The sequence below is a fragment of the Oryzias latipes genome, chromosome 2 (assembly GCF_053564925.1).
Source record: "Oryzias latipes strain Hd-rR chromosome 2, Olatipes_Hd-rR_3.1".
Lineage (NCBI taxonomy): Eukaryota > Metazoa > Chordata > Actinopteri > Beloniformes > Adrianichthyidae > Oryzias > Oryzias latipes.
In genome coordinates this window covers 35128433-35148884 of record NC_136238.1, presented here as the reverse complement: position 1 = coordinate 35148884, position 20452 = coordinate 35128433, and the positions used below count along the sequence as shown (strand labels likewise).

At 39.3% G+C, this 20452-nt stretch overlaps 3 protein-coding genes across 3 annotated transcripts in view; 1 reads left to right on the top strand and 2 right to left on the bottom strand.

The window, feature by feature from the left end:
* The window catches only part of LOC144987275 (uncharacterized), a 371740-nt gene that overhangs the window by 101428 nt on the left and 249860 nt on the right, over positions 1-20452 (top strand). The gene's annotated exons all lie outside the window — the stretch shown is intronic.
* Positions 1-20452, bottom strand: part of LOC144987246 (uncharacterized) — a 204136-nt gene that overhangs the window by 77941 nt on the left and 105743 nt on the right. The window lies entirely within an intron of this gene.
* On the bottom strand, positions 466-19443 carry LOC144987474 (uncharacterized). The gene is made up of 2 exons (XM_078936929.1): positions 16803-19443; positions 466-7715 (listed from the first exon to the last, which is right to left on the bottom strand). Exons 1-2 carry the CDS (start codon positions 16972-16974, stop codon positions 6262-6264), a joined length of 1626 nt encoding a protein of 541 aa, XP_078793055.1. The 5' UTR covers positions 16975-19443; the 3' UTR covers positions 466-6261.

Sequence of the window (20452 nt, the reverse complement as noted above, 5' to 3'; positions counted from 1 at the left end):
TTGGTTTTCCTCAGATCATTTACTCTGATAATGGCACACATTTCACGGCAGAGTGTGTCAAAACACTGTTGACTTCTCTTGGCATTAGACATAAGTTGCATGCAGCCTACCACCCTCAGAGTGCTGGCCTTGTTGAAAGACAAAATTCCACAATTAAGCAGTTATTAGCGAAGGTTGTCGCTGACACGAAAAAATCTTGGCCTCTGTGTTTAGATGCGGTTAGATTAACTATAAACACCACACAGAGCTCTGCGACAGGTCTGTCTCCCTTTGAATGTGTTTTTCACAAACCTTTTATTTTGCCTACCTTTTCTGCTTTTCTGCCTGATTCTCATGAAAACTCTGGTGATTTACATGATTATTTGGAGAAAGCTGTGAGTGCAAAAGAACAAATTGAGTCTGCCCAAGCCCTTTCCTCTCCACAGACTCTGAAGCCAGATCAGAAGATCTCTGTCGGTGACCTGATTTTTCTCAAGGCCGTTCAACGGACTGTTTGGTCACAACCCAGGTGGACAGGACCTTTCAAAGTTCTCCTCGCCACACCAACGGCAGTCCGCATTGCTGAGCGACCCTCCTGGATTCACGTAAGCCACTGTAAATTACTGAGAGCCTACGAGACCGACATTGTGAGACACTCCACTGACTAAACTCCCGCTGAGAGCCCAGACACTGCCCCTGGCTGAAGAGCGCCCTCTGGAGTGTCTCCCCTGACGTTGCTCTCCCCCAGCTACAGTGAGCTTTGAACCAGCTGACATGGGTCCGCCTCCCCCTCGTGTTTTCATCTGCCTGTGGTCTGCCCTGCTGCTCCTGTGCGCTCTCACCCTTTTTCTCTGGTACTATGAGACTGGTCCACAAACCCACTCCCAATCCGAACCGACAGTGATGCCAACGACGCCTGAATGGATTCCCAGAGTTAAGAGATTTTTAGTGGATCCCATTGATCATCAGGACAATTACTGGTTTCAGACGGTTAACCTCACAGCTTCTTCTTACAAGGTCACTGACTGCTATGTTTGCTCTTTTGTTCCCCATCATGCACGTCACAATCCCACAATCACGCCCAGGCCTGTTTCTATGTTTCAGACGCTGATGTTTTTTGTTGACTTTACCTCTGCTTACTCTAGTATTGGTGTGAAAAGACTTTTTCCTGGTGTTAACATTTCTTTTTCTGCCCAGTCGACATGGAGACAACCTGCCCACTTTTCCAACGCCACTAACAGCACAAACTTAAGGGGTTTGGCTCTCAACAGGTGGCCTGAAACTGCGCCTTTCTGCATTAGGAGTAATTGTGATGCCCGTTCTACCCATTTTCTAGGCCGATCCCACTGTAAGGATGTTGTTGTCGTTCCTGGTTCAAACTTATCTGTTGCTTCTTTAGGTGGCATGCATTGGAGCTACGACGCCTCCATGCTTTCTAACCGCATCCCTCTCCCTGACACTTTGATCTTCAATTACACTGCTATAGGCATTCGCGCTGGTTTACGTACACCAGCTTCTATTCCAGCTGCACTCACTTACGTTCCAGGACCACAGGGTTTTCCCTGTCCTCCTGAGTATGTTTGGACATGTGGCCTAAACACCTATCTGTGGCTTCCTGCAGATTGGTGTGGCACCTGTTACCTGGCTGAAATTATTCCTGCGTCTCTCGTTTTTCAGAAGTCTGACCCAGACTCTGCTTCGTCTATTGATCATCTGTCCAGGCGTCGTCGCGACACTACCCATTACGAACGCCCCCCTGCTATTGGCACCGGTAAAACAGTTGCCATGGCGCTTTTCCCTTCCTACGGTGTTGTTGTTTTACGTAACGCAGTAAATGATTTATATTGGTCCCTTGATAATCTCACCGCGTCCCTTTTGCATCTGACAGAATTTCTTCATGAGGACCCCGAACGTAAGGCTATGACAACAATGATCTTACAGATCTTATGGCGCTTGATTTCATTTTAGCTGAGCGTGGAGGTGTTTGTGCTTTAATCCACGATTACTGTTGTACTTTTATTCCCTCTTCCTCCGCGAATCTCACTCACATCATCAATGAGGTCAAGACCCTCAAATCACACATTTCTTCTCAGATGACTGACACCTACTGGTCCGATTCCCCGCTTACTTGGTTCACTTCTGGCCCCTGGTGGAGTGTGCTGATAAAACTAGTCACTCCGGTTCTCTGTGTCTTGCTTTTATTTTTCCTTCTCGTCACCTGTGTGTTTCCCTGCATCAGATCGATGGTTGACAAAGCCCTGTCAGGCCGTACGACGTATGTCAACACCCTTTATCAACACTATGCCTACAATTCTCCTGGTTCGCATCCGCTCGAGGTTGAAACTGGTCTTTAAGGTGTTATTTTTCCTTTTTATTGGGTTTGGAATTTTTTTCTTGAGTTTGACTTTCTTTTATTGGGTTTCATTTTCTTTATTTTCTTTATTTCCTACTTTGTTTCTTGTACTATGTAACTTTAATTAACGCTTTTGTGCCGAGGTTTGGACTGGTGATGCATGCGTATCCTTACGGATGACTGCTGAGGGGCACAGAGTCGATGAGTTTTGCCCTCCCTGATTGCTCAATGAAGGTTTCCTACAGATGGTATAAGTTTAGCCCTGGAGGTTTTCGCATCAACACTCATGTATCACCTACCACCTCTGATATGCTCATTTATTCACGTTAATTTAATGTTTTCTTTTGAATTTACCTGTACCTCTACACTTGTTTTCGATGCAGAGCCGATATGATGCCTATACTGAAATTCCTCGTGAAATGGTATATGGTTGATGATGAGAAGTGTTCTGCTGACTTTACACATATAATTTTTATATGACAAACAGGGGGGTATGTTAGGAATAATTAGAAATGGAATAGTTAGAAACTCCCTTTTTACTATTATTACATTTACCTATACCTTTTATTACACTAATGGTTTAAACTTAATTCACTGAGCATGTATTATCATCTCAAAATTATATTGCATCCTAAGACAGCACAAACAAGCTATTGTCCTCACAGTTTCTCCTCATCCTCCCTTTTCAGTTTTTGTGTGTTCTGCTGTTTGTGCTCTGGCAAATGTCTGTGAGAACATCAGAGAGATCTGACACTTGAAGCTTTATGACCTTCAAGTATCCAGCCTGCAACAGCATGTGGGTGGGTTTTTCACACCATAGATCCCCAGACCATCTTTTGAATATGTAAATGTCAGGTATATATACCAAGCCCTTTTCTGAGTGTCTTTGTTCAGACCTGGTCCAGACCTTGTGATCCTGTTCCTCTGTCTGTAACCCTGCGTACAAATCTGTGCTGTTTTGTGCGGAGTAAATCTACACTGAAGCTAAGTAACTGTCTCTGAGTCATTATTCATTCATTTCTGTGTGCTGGAAACTGAAAAGGGAACGAACCAACCTAATATTTTATTTAATACAGTCCTTTCTAGAAAATCCAGTTTCCTCACAGTGAGGTATCACCAGGAACTCTCTGGGATGCTCTAAAAGCAGTTCTGAGAGGAAAAATAATTACCATCTCATCCTACCAGAAAAAAGCTAGTCAACATAAACTGAAGGGCTTAGAAGAAAAACTGTTAAAACTTCAACAGGAGCATTTCCAAAATGTAAAGTCCAAAAATAAGACTGAAATTATAAAATTAAAGAAAGAAATTGATGACATTAATACACTGCCAGTACAGAAAAAACTTGTTTTAATGAAACAGAAATATTATGAAGTACGCGACAAATCTTTGAAACTTCTATCTTATAAACTGAGAAAGCAACAAGCAGAGAGAGGAATTTATAAAATAAAAAATCCTTCAAGTAAAAAAAAAATTAAATATAAAACCTTACAATTAAAAACAGATCAAGGTGGCAGAAATCTCCTTCATCTACAAGACTACTTCTGTGCTGCCCAGCTGAGGCCTCTTATCTGCATGTGTTCTCCAGTTTACGCTGCAGGATGGAAAGATCTAGAGCTGAAAGCCTTTGAAAAAATACCATTAAAAGCTTTATTAGCTGATATCAAGTTACAGGGGGAACTTCCTTTACAAGATGACCCCTTACTAAGTATGATGATTAAAACCTGGAATGACACAGTTAAGAAATGCAACATGGTGAAAGATTCAAAAAATTCTCAGATGGTGTGCGTACGACTCAGAGTTCACCCCCAACAAATATGATGGTAGATTTAAATTATGGATTGCAAAAGGGCTAACAGATTACAACTCATTCGTTCATAAGGGAGCGTTTCAAACGTTTGATACCCTAAAAGAAAAACACGGGTTAATTTCTGAAGTTTCTTCAGATATTTACAGGTCAGGCACTATTGCAATCAAAAAATTAAAATACCCACAGATGAGCCGAGGTTTCTTAAAACTTTCGAAACATTAATAAAAGCAATATGCCCTATGAAAAGAATTTCAAAATTATACAATTGTATCTTGACGCATAAGGGGGAGAACACGTACTATGTAAAGGAAAGATGGGAGCGAGAAGTACGGCTCACTATTACAGAGGAGGATTGGGAACAAGTATGTTGGAAACAATGGGTCACAACAGGATCAAACATTTGCCGTGAATTCTGTTGGAAAAGCATAATAAGGTTTTTTACTACACCCTCTCAGAACAAATACATAGGAAGTAGTAAATGTTAGAGGTGTGGTAATAATGGAGCCAATCACTTCCATATATTTTGGGACTGTGTGGTTATCAAGAAGTATTGGGCTGACATACATAAACATCTACATTTTTATTTTTCCATTAAAAAAAAATGAGAAAGCAAGAACATTGTAATCCGTCAAAACAATGTACAATTTATCCTGTGCTTTTTCAATAAAAAATAAATTAAAAAAAAGATTGGGACAGAAGACTGAGAACCAAACATAACAGAGGAACAGTTCTAATGTCTACTAAAAAACATGAATCACACGAACACCAAACAGAAACACCAGACTGGTTCTTTGTCCGCCTCTTCCTTCATACAATTTTACTAAATCTTTTTTTCACAAAACTGTTATTTGCTAACATGACTGAACAAAATAAAAAATTTTATATTTAAAAAATTTTGAAAGTTCATGAATCGCTAGAATTAAAGAAGTGTAAAAATAATTCTAGTGTTGTCATGTTAACACACAGACTTAGAAAACACCATCTCAGCATAAACTACAACAAAGGTTAACCTTAAGACATTTAAACAATATAGTAAAAGTAAACAAATTTACTAATAAAACTCGATCAACGAAAATAGAACAATAGTAACATTTCATCAAAAATCAAATCATATCCTTATAATTCAAAACAACACATTTCTATTAACAGGTGTATCTAAAAGAATGAATTTCATCAACAACTTAAATATTTTTGTTATTCATTACAAAAGTGAAACTCATGATGTATAGAATCATTACACAATACTTTAATTTATCAACGTGATAATAGTGGCTTATAGATGATGCAACCCTAATAAACAGTGTCTTAGTAAATCAAAATATCAGAAAAACCAAAAAGAATGTTTTTAGACTTTAGAAAACGTAATTTCTATGCATTCAATAATCCATTGTGCCTCCTTTTCATTGAATGACTCCATCAATGTGGTATGGAGGCCATCATGTGGCTCTGTGTCCATGTAATGAAATCTTAGGTTGCTTTGTTAGCATCTTCATTATTGAGTCTGGCAAGTCATCTTCCTCGTCACTAGAGTTTTGAAAAAGGTCAGGTTTTTGACACAGCAACTAACCTGGGTGGACCAAAGACTCCCATGGCTGCTCCAATTCCGATGCATCCAAATAGATTCATTAACGTCTTTGTGTTCCTCATCTCATCAGCCATCTGGCTCTAAACTGTATAGTTCTGATATTGCTCACAGTTTTTTTCTACACTAATGTTAGCTTGGACTTGTGAGGTGCTATGAGCTAGCAGAAGAGCGTCTAAATAAAATAATGTAAGAAAGATTAGTGGAGCTAACTTCAGTGAAAACAGTCCCACTCACAACTTAGACGAGCATTTAATATTAATTGTTGCTGTACTGCAGAAAATGTCTTAAATACAAGAGGCTAAAAACTGCATAATCATATATAAAAGACCATCGAGAATGATTTTACAATTGAAAAACATTGTTTTACTTTTTTCATATAAGTCTTGATTACAATTTTTGTCTAGAAATGGCGTTTCTCCTAAATAAGTTAAGTACCTTTTAAGACAAGATAAATCACTCATACTTTTTCTACACTCCTGTATGTATTCTCGTGTATGTTTTGAGATCATATTTGCGACCAAAGCATTTTTTACATTCTTAACAAGAAAAAGGCTTCTCTCCTGTATGAGTTCTCATGTGTGCTTTAAGAGTAGAAGTACGACTAAAGCGTTTCGTACATTCTTTACAAAAAAAAGGCTTCTCTCCAGTATGAGTTCTCATGTGTGTTTTGAGATCCGATATGCGACTAAAGTGTTTTGTACATTCTTTACAAGAAAAAGGCTTCTCTCCTGTATGAGTTCTCATGTGTGCTTTGAGAGCAGAAGTACGACTAAAGCGTTTTGTACATTCTTTACAAGAAAAAGGCTTCTCTCCTGTATGTGTTCTCATGTGTGCTTTGAGAGCAGAAGTACGACTGAAGCGTTTAGCACATTCTTTACATGAAAAAGGCTTTTCTCCTGTATGAGTTCTCATGTGCCTTTTAAGACAAGATAAATCACTCAAACTCTTTCTACATTCTTTACAAGTAAAAGGCTTCTCCCCTGTATGTGTTCTCATGTGTGTTTTGAGATGACATAGTCGATTAAAGCGTTTTGTACATTCTTTACATGAAAAAGGCTTCTCTCCAGTATGAGTTTTCATGTGCCTTTTAAGACTAGATAAATCACAAAAACTCTTTCTACATTCTTTACAAGAAAAAGGCTTTTCTCCTGTGTGTGTTCTCGTGTGTGTTTTGAGATGAGATATACAACTAAAGCGTTTTGTACATTCTTTACAAGAGAATGGCTTCTCACGTCTCTGAGTTCTTATATCAGTTCTGAACTGAAACCCGTAACCTAACGTTTTACTGCTTTCTGTACAGATACAAAGTCTGTCCTCAGAATCACTTTTCGTGTTGGCAAAGAAGTTACTAACAATTCTTGATCTTTCACTAGTCTTTACTGAAGAAAGTCTCTTTTCACTTGAAGATTGTTTGGGTTTCTTAACCAAAGTTGAGTTTGTGAAGTTTGCTCCAACATCAGAGCCACACTGACTTTCTGACATGTGAGAGCTGTCCACACATATGTATTTCTTCTTCCTCTGATCTCTGTTCTGTGGGTCTGTCTCTCCATCTGTAGTTGATGTTGATTCTTCATGTTGGTTTCTTTCTTCATCCTGACTATCAGTTACATTTAAGCTCTGATGATTGTTTAGATCTGCTTCACTGTTCTCATCTTCCTCATACTTAGGAATCTCCATCAATGTATCAGTCTCTTGCTTCAGATCAAGATAATCCTCATCCTGACTGATGTAGTACCCTTCTTTTTTCTCTTTTGTCAGTAGAAATTCTGGTTCTTCTACTTTCTCTTCTTTAATCAGTGCAGGTTCTTGTTCCTCATGTTCCTCTTTAACCTGTGGAGGTTCTTGTTCCTCATGTTCCTCTTTAATATGTCGAAGTTCTGGTTCCGCCTGTTCCTCTTTAATTTCTTGAGGCTCTGGTTCCTCTTGTTCCACTCTTAAATTCCTCTGCTGGTTGCACAAATCTTCTTTACTCACATAATGCTGAGGGAGGACTGCAGAGACAAAGACAAAAAAGGAGACCTTTTATACTTTTAAAGGTCTTTGTGTATTGTCAAGAAAAATCTAAATCCTTTTTTTGTCAGTAGCTCTAGACTTTAAATAAACGACAGATTGTAAAGTATTAGTTCTCTTTCAAAGTTAAGACAGTTAGAGGTGATGTCAGTCGTTCAGAGTTTAGTAGGTCAAACACCTAATTAAAAAAACGTTTAAGATTTCCAAAAAGGTTACCCACTTATTTTAACCTATACCTTATAATAAACATACACTCCCCACACTGACACACCCTCATCTTTTACAGTAATAAGGTAGTGGACTTTGATTTTCTGTTCCCTACCCCATCTTTTATGGTGGAGTTAGATGCTCAATGGTGGTGGTTTTGTCCCTTAGACCAGGACTCTAGACTAAATCTTTGCAATGGTGCACCTAACTATTTTTCTTAGTTGCACCAGCATTAAACTTTGGTGCACAGACTTTGTCAACCACATTGCATACATGAAAGAATGTATGACTTTCTGTATTTCTTTATTCAATCAGAGCACATAAAAATGTGCCATTTGAAAAAGCTCAAATTTGGGACACATCCCTTCCTTGCGGCGAACACTGACACCAAAGCTAGCCTGGCCAGGCTAACCGCCAAATAATGTCAACTTACTGCAGCAGAAAACAGCTCCAGCCACAGCAGACAACAGTAACATGACACAATGCCAACCACAAAAGGCAAGCAAAGCAGTACAATGTCTAAAGAAGAAAAAGACTTGAAATCGTTTAACTGTATGTTAGAAGAAATAACAAACATCTCAAAAAAATCAGGAGCGAATTGTGGGCTTAATTGAAGAGGTAAAAAATCTAAAAGCAGTAGTAACAGAGTTAAAAACACATATTGCAGAAAAAAAATTCATTTTGAGATTGCACAGCTCAAAGGTAGAGTGTCTGATCTGGAACAGTATTCTCGCATAAATGATGTTGTTATTTGTGGTCTTGTAATCAAACCATCTTCCTATGCCAGGGCAGTTAAACCAGCAGATGATGGGGTAGAAACAGAAAGACAGGCAGAGCAAGAATCAATGGAACAAAAAGTCGTAGCGTTCCGAAATAAAAAGGGCATTGTTATCAACAGCAACAACATCGAAGCCTGCCATCCCCTACCAAGGAAAATGAAAAATAACACCCCAGCAATAAAAATGTGGTTTTCAAATAGAAAGCATAAAAATGCTCTCCTAAAGCAAGGAAGGAACAAACGTCTGCATGAATGAACACCAAAAAAAACAAAAAAATTAATTGCACGGAAAGCACAGTTGTCATCAAACTAAACGGCCCACCTGAACAGGCAAAAGTCTTGCAATCAGAGAAATGGAAGAACTGGATCCATCTTGATAGAAGACGACAACAGTATAGTACTCTCAGACAAGAATAAAAAGTACACAACTATGGACGTAGACATTGACCCAGCTATCAATTTCTTTAACTTTGTGAATAACCACTGCAGTTACTATACAGAAGAAGAATACAATAGAAACACAAATCCTAATCACAAACTGTCAATCATGCATGGCGATTACACACCATGAAGAAATTATAAATGGCACCTACAATGAATAGTTTACAGTAGAAGTGTGCATGGATCTTAAAAAAGGCATTTGACACTAATGATAATAACATTTTAGTAAACAAACTGGAACGATATGGAATACGAGGACTGCCATTAAAATGGTTAAACAGATACATTTAAAAAAGGCAGCAGTAGGGTTGGCCGATGTCCATTAATTTGGCAGTCGACGATGCTTGCAGTAAACCAGGACTGCTTTGCTATAGTCGGAAAAGGTTTTTCTGGGCCCATGTACACGGTTGAATTCTAATCTGACCATTGATCCGACCTAGATATTTTGCACATGCAACCGCAGCTTATGTTGTCAACTCGCAGCGTGGCGGGGGCGTGGCATCACAATGGTGTCTCTCCATCATGATGTCAGGCAGCCATCACGATGGGATGGGATCCCACACTGTTCATTGTTATGTATATATATTAATATATTAATATTAATATATTAATATTATAGTAAGTCATATATTAATGAATTACATATGGTATCAAATACACTCAGATACTTTTTACATGTCAACGACACAAGTATAGTGTGTACAGGGGAGAACCTCAGGGAAATTGTAAAAATAGTAAATACAGAATTAGGGAAACTAAAACAATGATTTGCCAAAAATAAACTCTCACTCAGTGTTAACAAAACTAAATTCATGATTTTCGAAAATGGACACATTCCTGCAGAGTAAGAAATAAAAGTTGCCATTGATAATCATGGTTTGAAAAAAAGTGGCTGAAATCAAGTTCCTTGGAGTAATTATGGACGACAAAAAGAGTTGGAAACCACAAATAAAGCAGGTCAAAGCTAAACTTGCTAAAAGCATGGCAGTGCTATAAGCCTAGAGCAGGCTGAAGCAGTAGAAGTGGAGGCATCCATAGAAACCTCTGTAATATTAGACTGTTTCACTGTTGTGGATCAGGCAGAAATAACATCAGTTCTTATGTCCAACAAAACCTCAACTTGTCTTTTAGACTCAATTCCCACTAGCTTTTTAAAGAAACCTACCCCCTAATTAATGAATTCATATTAATAATAATACCCCTCTATGTCACAGTCTTTTAAATATGCAGTTGTTAAACCTCTTCTGAAAAAGCCCAGATTAGATCCTAGCAACTTGGCCAACTATAGACCAATATAAAACCTCCACTTTATTTCAAAAATCCTAGAAACAGTTGTAGTTAAGCAGCTTTAACGCCACCTACAGCTACCTATAGCTACTTTGAAAATTTTCAGTCGGGGTTTAGACCTCACCACAGCACAAAAACTGCACTAGTTAGAGTCTCTAATGACTTATTACTAGGCTTAGAAAAGGGACTACTTTCTATCCTTGTCCTGTTAAGGCCCGTACACACCGGTACGAATATCGGCGCACGTTATTCGCCAGCGTTTTTCAACAAGTTTTTTGTGTTCACACCCAAGCGATTTTCGCTGACGATGAGCCGAGTGAACATGCAAATTCATTCCCTGATATTAGATGGTGCTTAATGTAAAACAGAAATACCCCTGTGCACAAGGTGGCGCTGCACAACTTTACGCTTCTTAAACTCGCTTTTCACTCAGAAGAAGAGAGCATTTAAGTATTTATGCGCTTCTCAATATCATACAAAGAAAACATGAATACTTCAAGCACCAGTAGCTCCAGCTCCAGCGATGAAGAAATTATTCTTCTGTTGAATGATAAAATACGCCGGAAAAGACGGCAATGTTGGGTACATCCCATAGTTACGAGAAGAGAAGAGCATGAGGAGTTTTTTCGACTGGTACAAGAGCTGAAAATGTATCATGAGCGTTTTCGGGGATATTTTAGAATGTCCGTCAGTGAGTGCATCTTCTTCGTCTTATTTCTTCTCGGCAGTGTAGACGCTACTTGGCGTATATCTTCTTCGCCGTTGCTCAGCAAGACAGTTTTGGGTTTGAGCGCCCCCAAGTTGTGTTTTACTGTAACTTCAGAAGCTCCAGACAAACAACCCAGAAAAAACTGAAGTCATTAAACTAGGTCCCAATAACCTCAGAGAGGCTCTTTCTGATCAGATACTCTCCCGGCATGGCGTAAGTATAGCCTCCAATTCCACAGTTAGAAACCTGGGGGTTATTTGACCAGGATTTATCATTTAGGCCAGGGGGTGTGCACACTTTTTTGGCATGTGGGTTACTTTTGAGATGACCATTTCTTGAAGATCCACCCTGTGACGGTGTGGCACCGTCAGATGCGGATGGGACCCACACTGTTTTGATTTATGTATTAAACTGATTCCTGTGGTGCCACCTGGAAGATGATGAAGAGCCACGCCCGTTGGGAGGGGCTCATCATTTAAAAGGGAGCATCACAGGACGTAAAAACGTGGAGAGTGACGGAGGTGACAAGCTGTTGTGCCCTGCGTGGAACAATTGTGGTGCTCATTGTGTCCTAAATAAAGAAGGAACTCTCCTACCTTGGCTCCTCTGCATCATTTCCCGGCCGGCCGGAACCCGACCGACCGACCGACAGACCGACCGACAGATAGAACTTGGAGAACTTGGTAAATCACAGGGTGATCAAATACTTATTGACACTGTGTGTACCACACTGAACATGGACAACAGAAAGCAATGGAGAAAATTGTCCCCAGACATTAGAAACAAAATTATAGACAAACATTGTAAAGGTAAAGGCTATAAAACCATCTCTAAGCAGCTTGAAGTTCCTGTGACGACAGTGGCACATATTATTCAAAAGTTTAAGACCCACGGGACAATAGCCAACCTCCCTTGACGTGGCCGGCAGAGGAAAATTGATGGCAAATTGAAGAGACGGATAGTTGGAACTGTATCCAATTAGCCCAGATTAAGTTCCACAGACATTAAAGGTGAACTCCAAGATCAAGGTATATCAGTGTCAGATCGCACCATTCGTCGTTGTTTCAGCCAGAGTTGACTTCATGGGAGACGACCAAGGAGGACACTACTGTTGAAAGGAAATCATTAAAAAGCCAGACTGGAATTTGCAAAAATGCATGTTGACAAGCCACAAAGCTTCTGGGAAAATGTCCTTTGGACAGATGAGACCAAACTGGAGCTTTTTGGTAAGGCACATCAGCTCTATGTTTGTAGACTCAAAAATGAATCATCCAACCAAAAGAACACTGTCCCTACTGTGAAACATGGAGGAGGCTCAGTTCTGTTTTGGGGCTGCTTTGCTGCATCTGGCACAGGGTGTCTTAAAGTTGTGCAAGGTAAAATGAAATCTCCAGATTATCAAGGCATTATGGATAGAAATGTGCTGGCTAGTGTCAGAAACCTTGGTCTCAATTGCAGGTCATGGGTCTTCCAACAGGACAACGATCCAAAACACACATCCAAAAAATCCCAAGAATGTCTCAGAGAAAAGCGTTGGACTATTCTGAAGTGGCCTTCTATGAGCCCAGATCTGAATCCCATTGAACATCAGTGGAAGGAGCTGAAACATGTCATTTGGAGCAGACATTCGTCAAACCTGAGACAACTGGAGCAGTTTGCTCATGAGGAGTGGGCCAAAATACCTGTGGACAGGTGCAGAAGGCTCATTGACAAAAACAGAAACCGTTTCATTGCAGTGATTGCCTCAAAAAGTTGTGCAACAAAATATTATGTTATGGGTACCATCACTTTTGTCCAGCCGTATTTCATTAGTTTGTTCAAGTAATTGTGAGCATTGTGGACGTTCTTTCTTTAACTGTGTGGTACCAACAATTTTGTCCACCACTGTAGGTGGACTTGTGACAGACTGGCGACCTGTCCAGGGCATCCCCTGCCTTCGCCCACAGGTTGTCGGGATAGGCTCCGGCAGCCCCGTGACCCCGAAAGGGACAAAACCAGATGATGAATGACTGAATGAATAAATGAACGACTACATAGATCAATGTAAAAAAAGTGCATCTTTCCAACATCCATATGTGGTCTTATCACCCTCTCACGGTGGAAAAAGTATTATCTGAGCTTCTCAATTTTTTGAATTTTTTTTTTTTTAATTTGAAATGGTTTATTTCAAGCAATCAAATAGAAATAATACACAAAAGCAATAAAATCATCAGTTATACATTTGTACAATAATCAAACTTTGGATAATTAGACATATTAATAAATATTGCTTGAAAGGGAGTGGAAGGAAGCGAATTTATATAATCCCACCCCGTTATACTATAACCATTTTATTACATGATTTATCAATATCCGTTTCCTAGCTTTTATCAGACAGAATTAAGAATCAAAAAGTATCGATAAAGCACATGACAAAGATGAATTACTTAATTATTATGTAAAAAATAACTATTTCAGAAATCAACATGGCAAATGCAGATCCGTCATCTAAAATATATGCAGATTATGTTACTTATAAAAGTCAGTGATATGATTAAAAAGTGATACTACATCAGTAAAATAGACAAAACAGTTTCAGAGATTTTCATAGCAAAATTTCATCAAGAATCAAATGTTAAAAACATGTGCAAAATTATGTTACATTAGGAAATATTTTTGAGTCAATTTATCAATTTTTGGAGCAAGTAAAGTAATATCATTAAAAGTCAATCAATTTAACTATTTTCAATAATTGATTAATTGTTTTTTACTATTTTATGTATTTATTCTTTTTTATTGTTTTTAGTAATTTATTTTTTTATAATAAAGTAATGCTGTGAAGGAAAAAAAAGGGTCCATAATCTGTCGATTGTCCAAGGTTGGCATTTCTTCTTCTGCTGATTAACAGCCGTTCTTCTGGGTTTAAACAGAGTTTATAGTTCTCTTCGATGTTATGTCTGCAGACATTAAATAGAGGTCCATATCCTTCTTCAGCTGATATCAGCGACGAGCCGAGGTCAAGTTGTCTGCAGGTCAGAACTCTCTGCTGAGAATCAGGTTACGTCAGACTTTTGAAGAAAGCAATGAATCAAGGTGTCATATGTCTTGAAATGATTTGGCTCTTTGATTTATTAGTGCATGTTGTACTCAGACGACCGTGATCAAACACTTCTCAAAGTCCTTCATAGTGTTCACAACCAGAACCTTGGCCTGGTCCGGTGGACCGAGTGGTTTGACGTAAATCCTGCAGCCTTTAACCCAAGTGTTCTGAATCTGCTTACGCTTCCTGAGAAGCCTGGCATGTTTGGCGATTTCAGCATTCCTTCTGGTCAGATGGTCATTCAGATAAGCAGCAGATCCCTTCAGATTCTTCCTTTGATTCATCAAAGCTAGCTTGTGTTTTTGATTCACAAACCTGATGAGGATCGCTGGTTTATCTGTCTCCTGGTGGCAGGTGGCAAGTCTCCATGGTGATGAGATTCAGGGAAATCCCTTTAGACGTGAGAAATGATTCCACTTGGTGCTCCAGAGACTCTCCATCGCTCTCCGTTTCAGGACTGCTAGCGCTATTAGCATTAGCAATGCTTACTCCAGCTGCATTTAGCTTTGCCTGAGGTTTCATCGGTACTCCAGTGAGAATGACATTATTTGTCCTTACTTGTTGTCCCACATCGTCCAGTCTTTTCTCCAGAATGTCGACCCTGTTTTCTTGTTGCTCGTTTTGAGCTCGGAATCTTTGGAACTCCTCAGTTAGTTCCAAGATCGGAGTTAGCTTAGCATACACTTGTTCCATAAATGGATAAAACGCAGCTTGGATATCATCAAGAGTCTTTCTAAGGTCTTCGTTGTCTTGGTTTTTCTTAGGAGCCATGGTCAGCTCTCTTTTTTTGAGTAAAATCAACTTTTTAAGTCATTTGAAGATAGTTGTATAGCCGCACGCATCCGTGCCGTAACCGGGTTATCTAAATTATCTTCAAATGGACACGCCATGCTGCTTTGTGAAAACAAACTAATCTTCAACTAAACCTGCTCCAGACCAGGTTATGTTCAGAACATGTGTTGCTGTGGCAACTTGACATAGCCTAAAACATAACACTGTTTTTGGAACTGAAAGCTGAGGTTATCCACTTCCTTAGCCTCAAACTTACCGTGGTAACTCACATAACCTGCTTTTTGGAATATCCCCCAGTTCCTATACAAAAAACGAACAAACCAAAATTTAAGCTTTAACAGTGAATCCCCAAAATATCTCTCCTAAAAAATCAATACAAATTAGAAACAAATATTGTTGTAATAATACAAATAAAAATTACCACCAAAAAGGACAATAAACAATAGGATGGATTGGGATAATAGAATTATTTTTGTTAAAAAGTTATCCCGGTTACTCAGACTCAAGTGATGATAGATCATAAATGCAGTGAGCTAGGTTAACAACAGATACAGACACATGCAATGGCAAAACTCAGAACAACCCAGGGCATCACACGCCAAGAAAACCTAGACACAGCGACTCAATGAGCTGGTTAAACCAAAAACATGAATGCTACTGATTCAAGCATTTTTGAAATGATTTTTTTTTTATTTGAAATGGTTTATTTCAAGCAATTAAGTAGAAATATTACACAAAAGCAATATAATCATCAGTTATACATTCATACAGTAACTAATCAAACTTAGGATAATTTGACATATTAATAAATATTGCTTGAAAGGGAGTGGAAGGAAGCGAACTTATATAATCCCACCCCGTTATACTGTAACCATTTTATAACATGATTTATCAATATCCGGTTCCTAGCTTTTATCAGACAGAATTAAGAATCATAAGGTATCGATAAAGCACATGACAAAGATGAATTACTTAAGTATTACGCCAAAAATAACTATTTTAGAAATCAACATGGCAAATGCAGATATATATGCAGAATATGTTACTTATAAAAGTCATTCATATGAATAAAACATAATACTATATCAGTAAAGTAGACAACACTGTTTCTGGAATTTTCATAGCAAAATTTCATCAAGTATCAAAAGTTAAAAACGTGCAAAATTATGCTACATTAGGAAAGATTTTTGAATCAATTTATCAATTTTTGGAGCAAGTGACGTAATATCATTAAAAGTCAATCAATTTAACAATTTTCAATAAGTGATTAATCATATGTTTTACTTTTTTGTAATTATTATTTTTTTTGTATTTTTATTTTATTTTTTATAATAAAGTAACGCTGTTACGGGAAAAATAAAAAGGGTCTGTAATCTGTTGATTGTCCAAGGTTGGCATTTCTTCTTCTGCTGACATACAGCTGACCTTCTGGGTTCAAAACAGTCAATAGTTCTCTTCGATGTTATGTCTGCAGACATTAGATTCAGGTTCATTTCCTTCTTCAGCTGATATCAGCGGCGGTGAAAGTTGAGGTCAAGTTGTCTGCAGGTCAGAACTCTGCTGTTATTCAGGTGACGTCAGACATACAGAGAAAGTGAGGAATCCAGGTGTCATATTTCTTGAAATTATTTGGCTCTTTGGTTTATTACTCCATGTTGTTTCAGATGACCGTGATTAAACACTTTTCAAAGTCAGCAGCAGGATTAGAGCTTGAGACGAGGACAACAAAAACGTTAATTTGTCTCGTTGTCTGCAGGTGGCTGCAGTGAACAAACCTGCAACGTGGAGTTGAAGCTGCGGGTTCCAGCTACTGTCCAGCAGTCTGCGCTGACGACAGAGCTCCTGCTCGTACTGGACGATGGTTCCTTCACAGAGTCTGCAGATTTCTTCAGCAGCAGCAGCTAGTCGCTCGCTGATCAACTCTCTCAGAGACTGAAGGGAAGACATGGTTCCTGCTCCGATCTTCAGCTCCAACTCCCACAAACACCGCCGTCCTCTTCACTGCAGCTCCGATCGATCATCTGCTAGTCTCACAATCACAGCAATCCACGTTGTCTTTCCGTTCAACACTTCTTCACTCATTTACGACACTTTGGAAAATGCTGAGAGTTCCTACACGAACCACGTATCGTCCTTTCTGTCCAAAAACCTCACAAACGTCCCAACAAAACACCACCGTCCTCTCAACACAAGCTAACGCTGCTAGCCTGCTAACAAGCTAACGCTGCTAGCGCCTCGTGCTGTTCTTCTTCTTTGTTTGGCCAACAGCATCATGGTGCTTTAGCGCCACCAGCTGGTCTGGAGTGTTGTCTGTTTCTCTTATGATGTCGATGGTTGCAACAAAAGCCCTTTTAACTTGACTGGCAAATAAAGTATAAAGTAAACAGTTTATTTTCAGGAGATAATAAAAAAGAAAATCGAAATAGAAAAAAAAATGTATCAAGGGAAGCTGTTGCTACGTCATCACACTGTGTCTATTCCACTGTTCAGGTTTGACTACAAAATACATCAGACTACAACTAAACCTGATCACATTTGCTTATTGTATTTCTAAACTACAGTCATTAATAAAGACATATTTTAGATAAACAAGTAAACAAAAAAAAGAAAATTTCAAGCATCCTAAGATCCTAAGAAACATGTTTCTAAAGAGAATAATTACGACTATTAATAAACATTCTTCACATTTTTCACCTTAATGGTTGAAGTCAGACAGAAGAAGAGTTTGGTTTGGATCCTTTCTTGTCTTTCTGTTCTCATTTATTCTCTTCTAGTTCCAGGTCTGGTTCAAATAGTGGAATCATCCAAAAGGATGAAAACAGTCCTCCAAGCAGACGTCAGATTGAAAAGCTCATCAAAGAACACATCCAACTAGCCAATCAGCAAAGCACTGACAAGCTGGACTTGTGCTCTCCTTCAGTGAAGAACCTCCTCCTGCTGCTCCTCCATCTTTAGCTCTGACTTTGGAAGTCTTAGCTCCTCCTCCTCACCATCACTGTGACTGTTGACGTCTTCCAACTCCTCCAGAAAGCTGTTTTCTGATGAAGCTCTAACATCTCCTCCCTGTTGCTGCTTTCAGTCCAAACTCACTCTGTTCATGTCAATTCACTCCAGAGAAAATCCTTTTTCTGGGAAGAATTTGCTCCAAGTTTTCCTTCAACTAAGAATCTGCAAACCCAGATGAGAACTCCCAGCAGGAAAAGAATTCATCTGCAGGAAACTAGAAAAAGGCCTTTTTGTGGGAGGAAACCATTCCAGATCTTTACAAACACCAGAAATCCCAACTTTTCCTCCACTTAGCCTGAGTTTGGGTTCCAGGAAGCGGTGTGTGTTCAAGCTCCGCCCCCAGCAGCATCTCATGAAGCCCCTCCTCCAACATGAGGCCACTGGGGAATTCTGAATGAACCTTTACATTTCAACAGACATTTAAAGCTATGTTGTTTCTATGCTTTAACTTCCAAACGGGTTTATCTAAGACAATCTGATTGTTTTTCATTCGACTTTCTAGGAACTTTCTGTTTCATCTTTGAGGATTTGGACTTTTGAAAGACTTTTAGCTGCAGTTTCATCCTTTGAACCAGATGGATCTGAATCTAGAGTCAAAGATTCTAAGGAAATCATGGATTCACAGACATTTGATTGAATTTCTGTCTGGATCAGAAACCAACAGCAGACATTTCAAGCCGTCATCTGTTCCTAATGTTCATTCCCCGCCATCATTGAAAGCTTTTGGAATAGTCCCTAAAGCCAGCGATCGGGCCGCTTTGGAGCATGAACTCATCACTCGGTGTCACGGTGGCAGAGAGATGACAGATCCCAAATCTGAGGCTGAAATGATCACGTCCTACCAGCTACACTCTGGATTTGGGACCAAAAACCTTTGAAGATGTTGGAGCATTGTTGGAGAATAGACTGACAACATTTGTTTGGAAGAAAGATTGACCTTTGACCCCTCCCTCATGTGTTCCACATCCAGCTGCAGACACACCACTACAGCTCACATTCCACTTCTGATCCAGCAGTTAGAACCAGAGCCTGCATTTGCAGCAGGTTCCAACCCACTGACCACTGATCCACACAGGGGGACGTCCTAAGGGGCGGAGTCAGCCACTGGAGAGAGCAAAAAGGAGAAATGGGGGTCACTCTGGGCCTCTCTGTGTCTGGACCTTCAGAGGAGCCCCAGCGCTGGTCTTTGCTTGGATTTGGTTTAGACTTGTTCAGAGTCAAATGCATGTTTTAAGGGGAGGAGGATTATTTTGTTGTTGCTGTTTTTGTTCCTATTCTTACAATCCACTATATGTCCCGTGTTGAATTCTACTATTAAAATGTGGGAAACAAATGTTTATCAAATCCAAATCAATCCAAAAGCCTGGAGACTGGATGGCCGTGGTCCTCCCTTTGACCTGGACACTGGTTGCCATGGCGACCTGCACACTCACCAAGCTGGAACTTAGAAGAAGAAAAAGAGACCAAAATGATTGATAAAGCAGGTTTTCCAGGGAAATCCCACAAAGTGCTTTCCAAGCTAGAACTAAGAATATCCAGCATGCATTTGGAAAAACTCATTAGCTTCTTGTGGAAAATGATGAGTCATTGTGAAAGCATTTAGTCGCTCAGAAAACTTCCTCTAAGGTTGTGGTTGTTTGGAGAAGTCCTCCTCTTCAAAGAAGTTCTCCTGACCATCTTCAAAGCCACTTTCTGCTTTTTCAAACGCTACTGTTCAACAAAAACTTGGTTTCTGCCACAAAACCAACCTTAGACACTGAAACAGAATGAATCCAATGCAGAAATGTGTTGACACCTTTAATTCAAAGCTTCAATCAGTTTGAATCTCATGAAGAACATTTCAAAAATCCACATTTGGATCAGGCGTCTTCATCAGAGCACAACTCATGTTTCCAGGACTGTGACTCACCAATAGATCCTCATTTCCTTTACACAATCTGTTTCCATCATTTGGATTTTTCATAAAAACTTGAGTTAGAAAAGAATTGTTGCCCCAAAATGTCCAGTTTGAATAGTCTACAGTTTGTTGTGTTTGGTTGCTAGGTAACAGGGTCTTTAGTGTCTATGATGTCATGGTGGCTTTCAGAGTTGAACTCCTGAATATGACGGTAAACATTTGGATTGAACAAAAATGGGATTGAAGCTCATGCTAAATCCTGATCTCAATGCTGAAAAAACCTCCTCCTAGATTCTGGTTGTTTGGAGAAGTCCTCCTCTTCCAAGAATTCCTGAAAAAAGCCCTCATTTCTCCTGACCATCTTCAAAGCCACTTTCTGCTTTAGTTTAGTCCAAACTTGCTTTATGCTGACAACATTTACAGCTTGAATCCATCTGAAGAATCCAAGGAAACAAACCAATCTAAGTCTGCATTCATGCCACTTCAGAACCAACAAAGCATGTTTCCAGGATGCTGACTTAC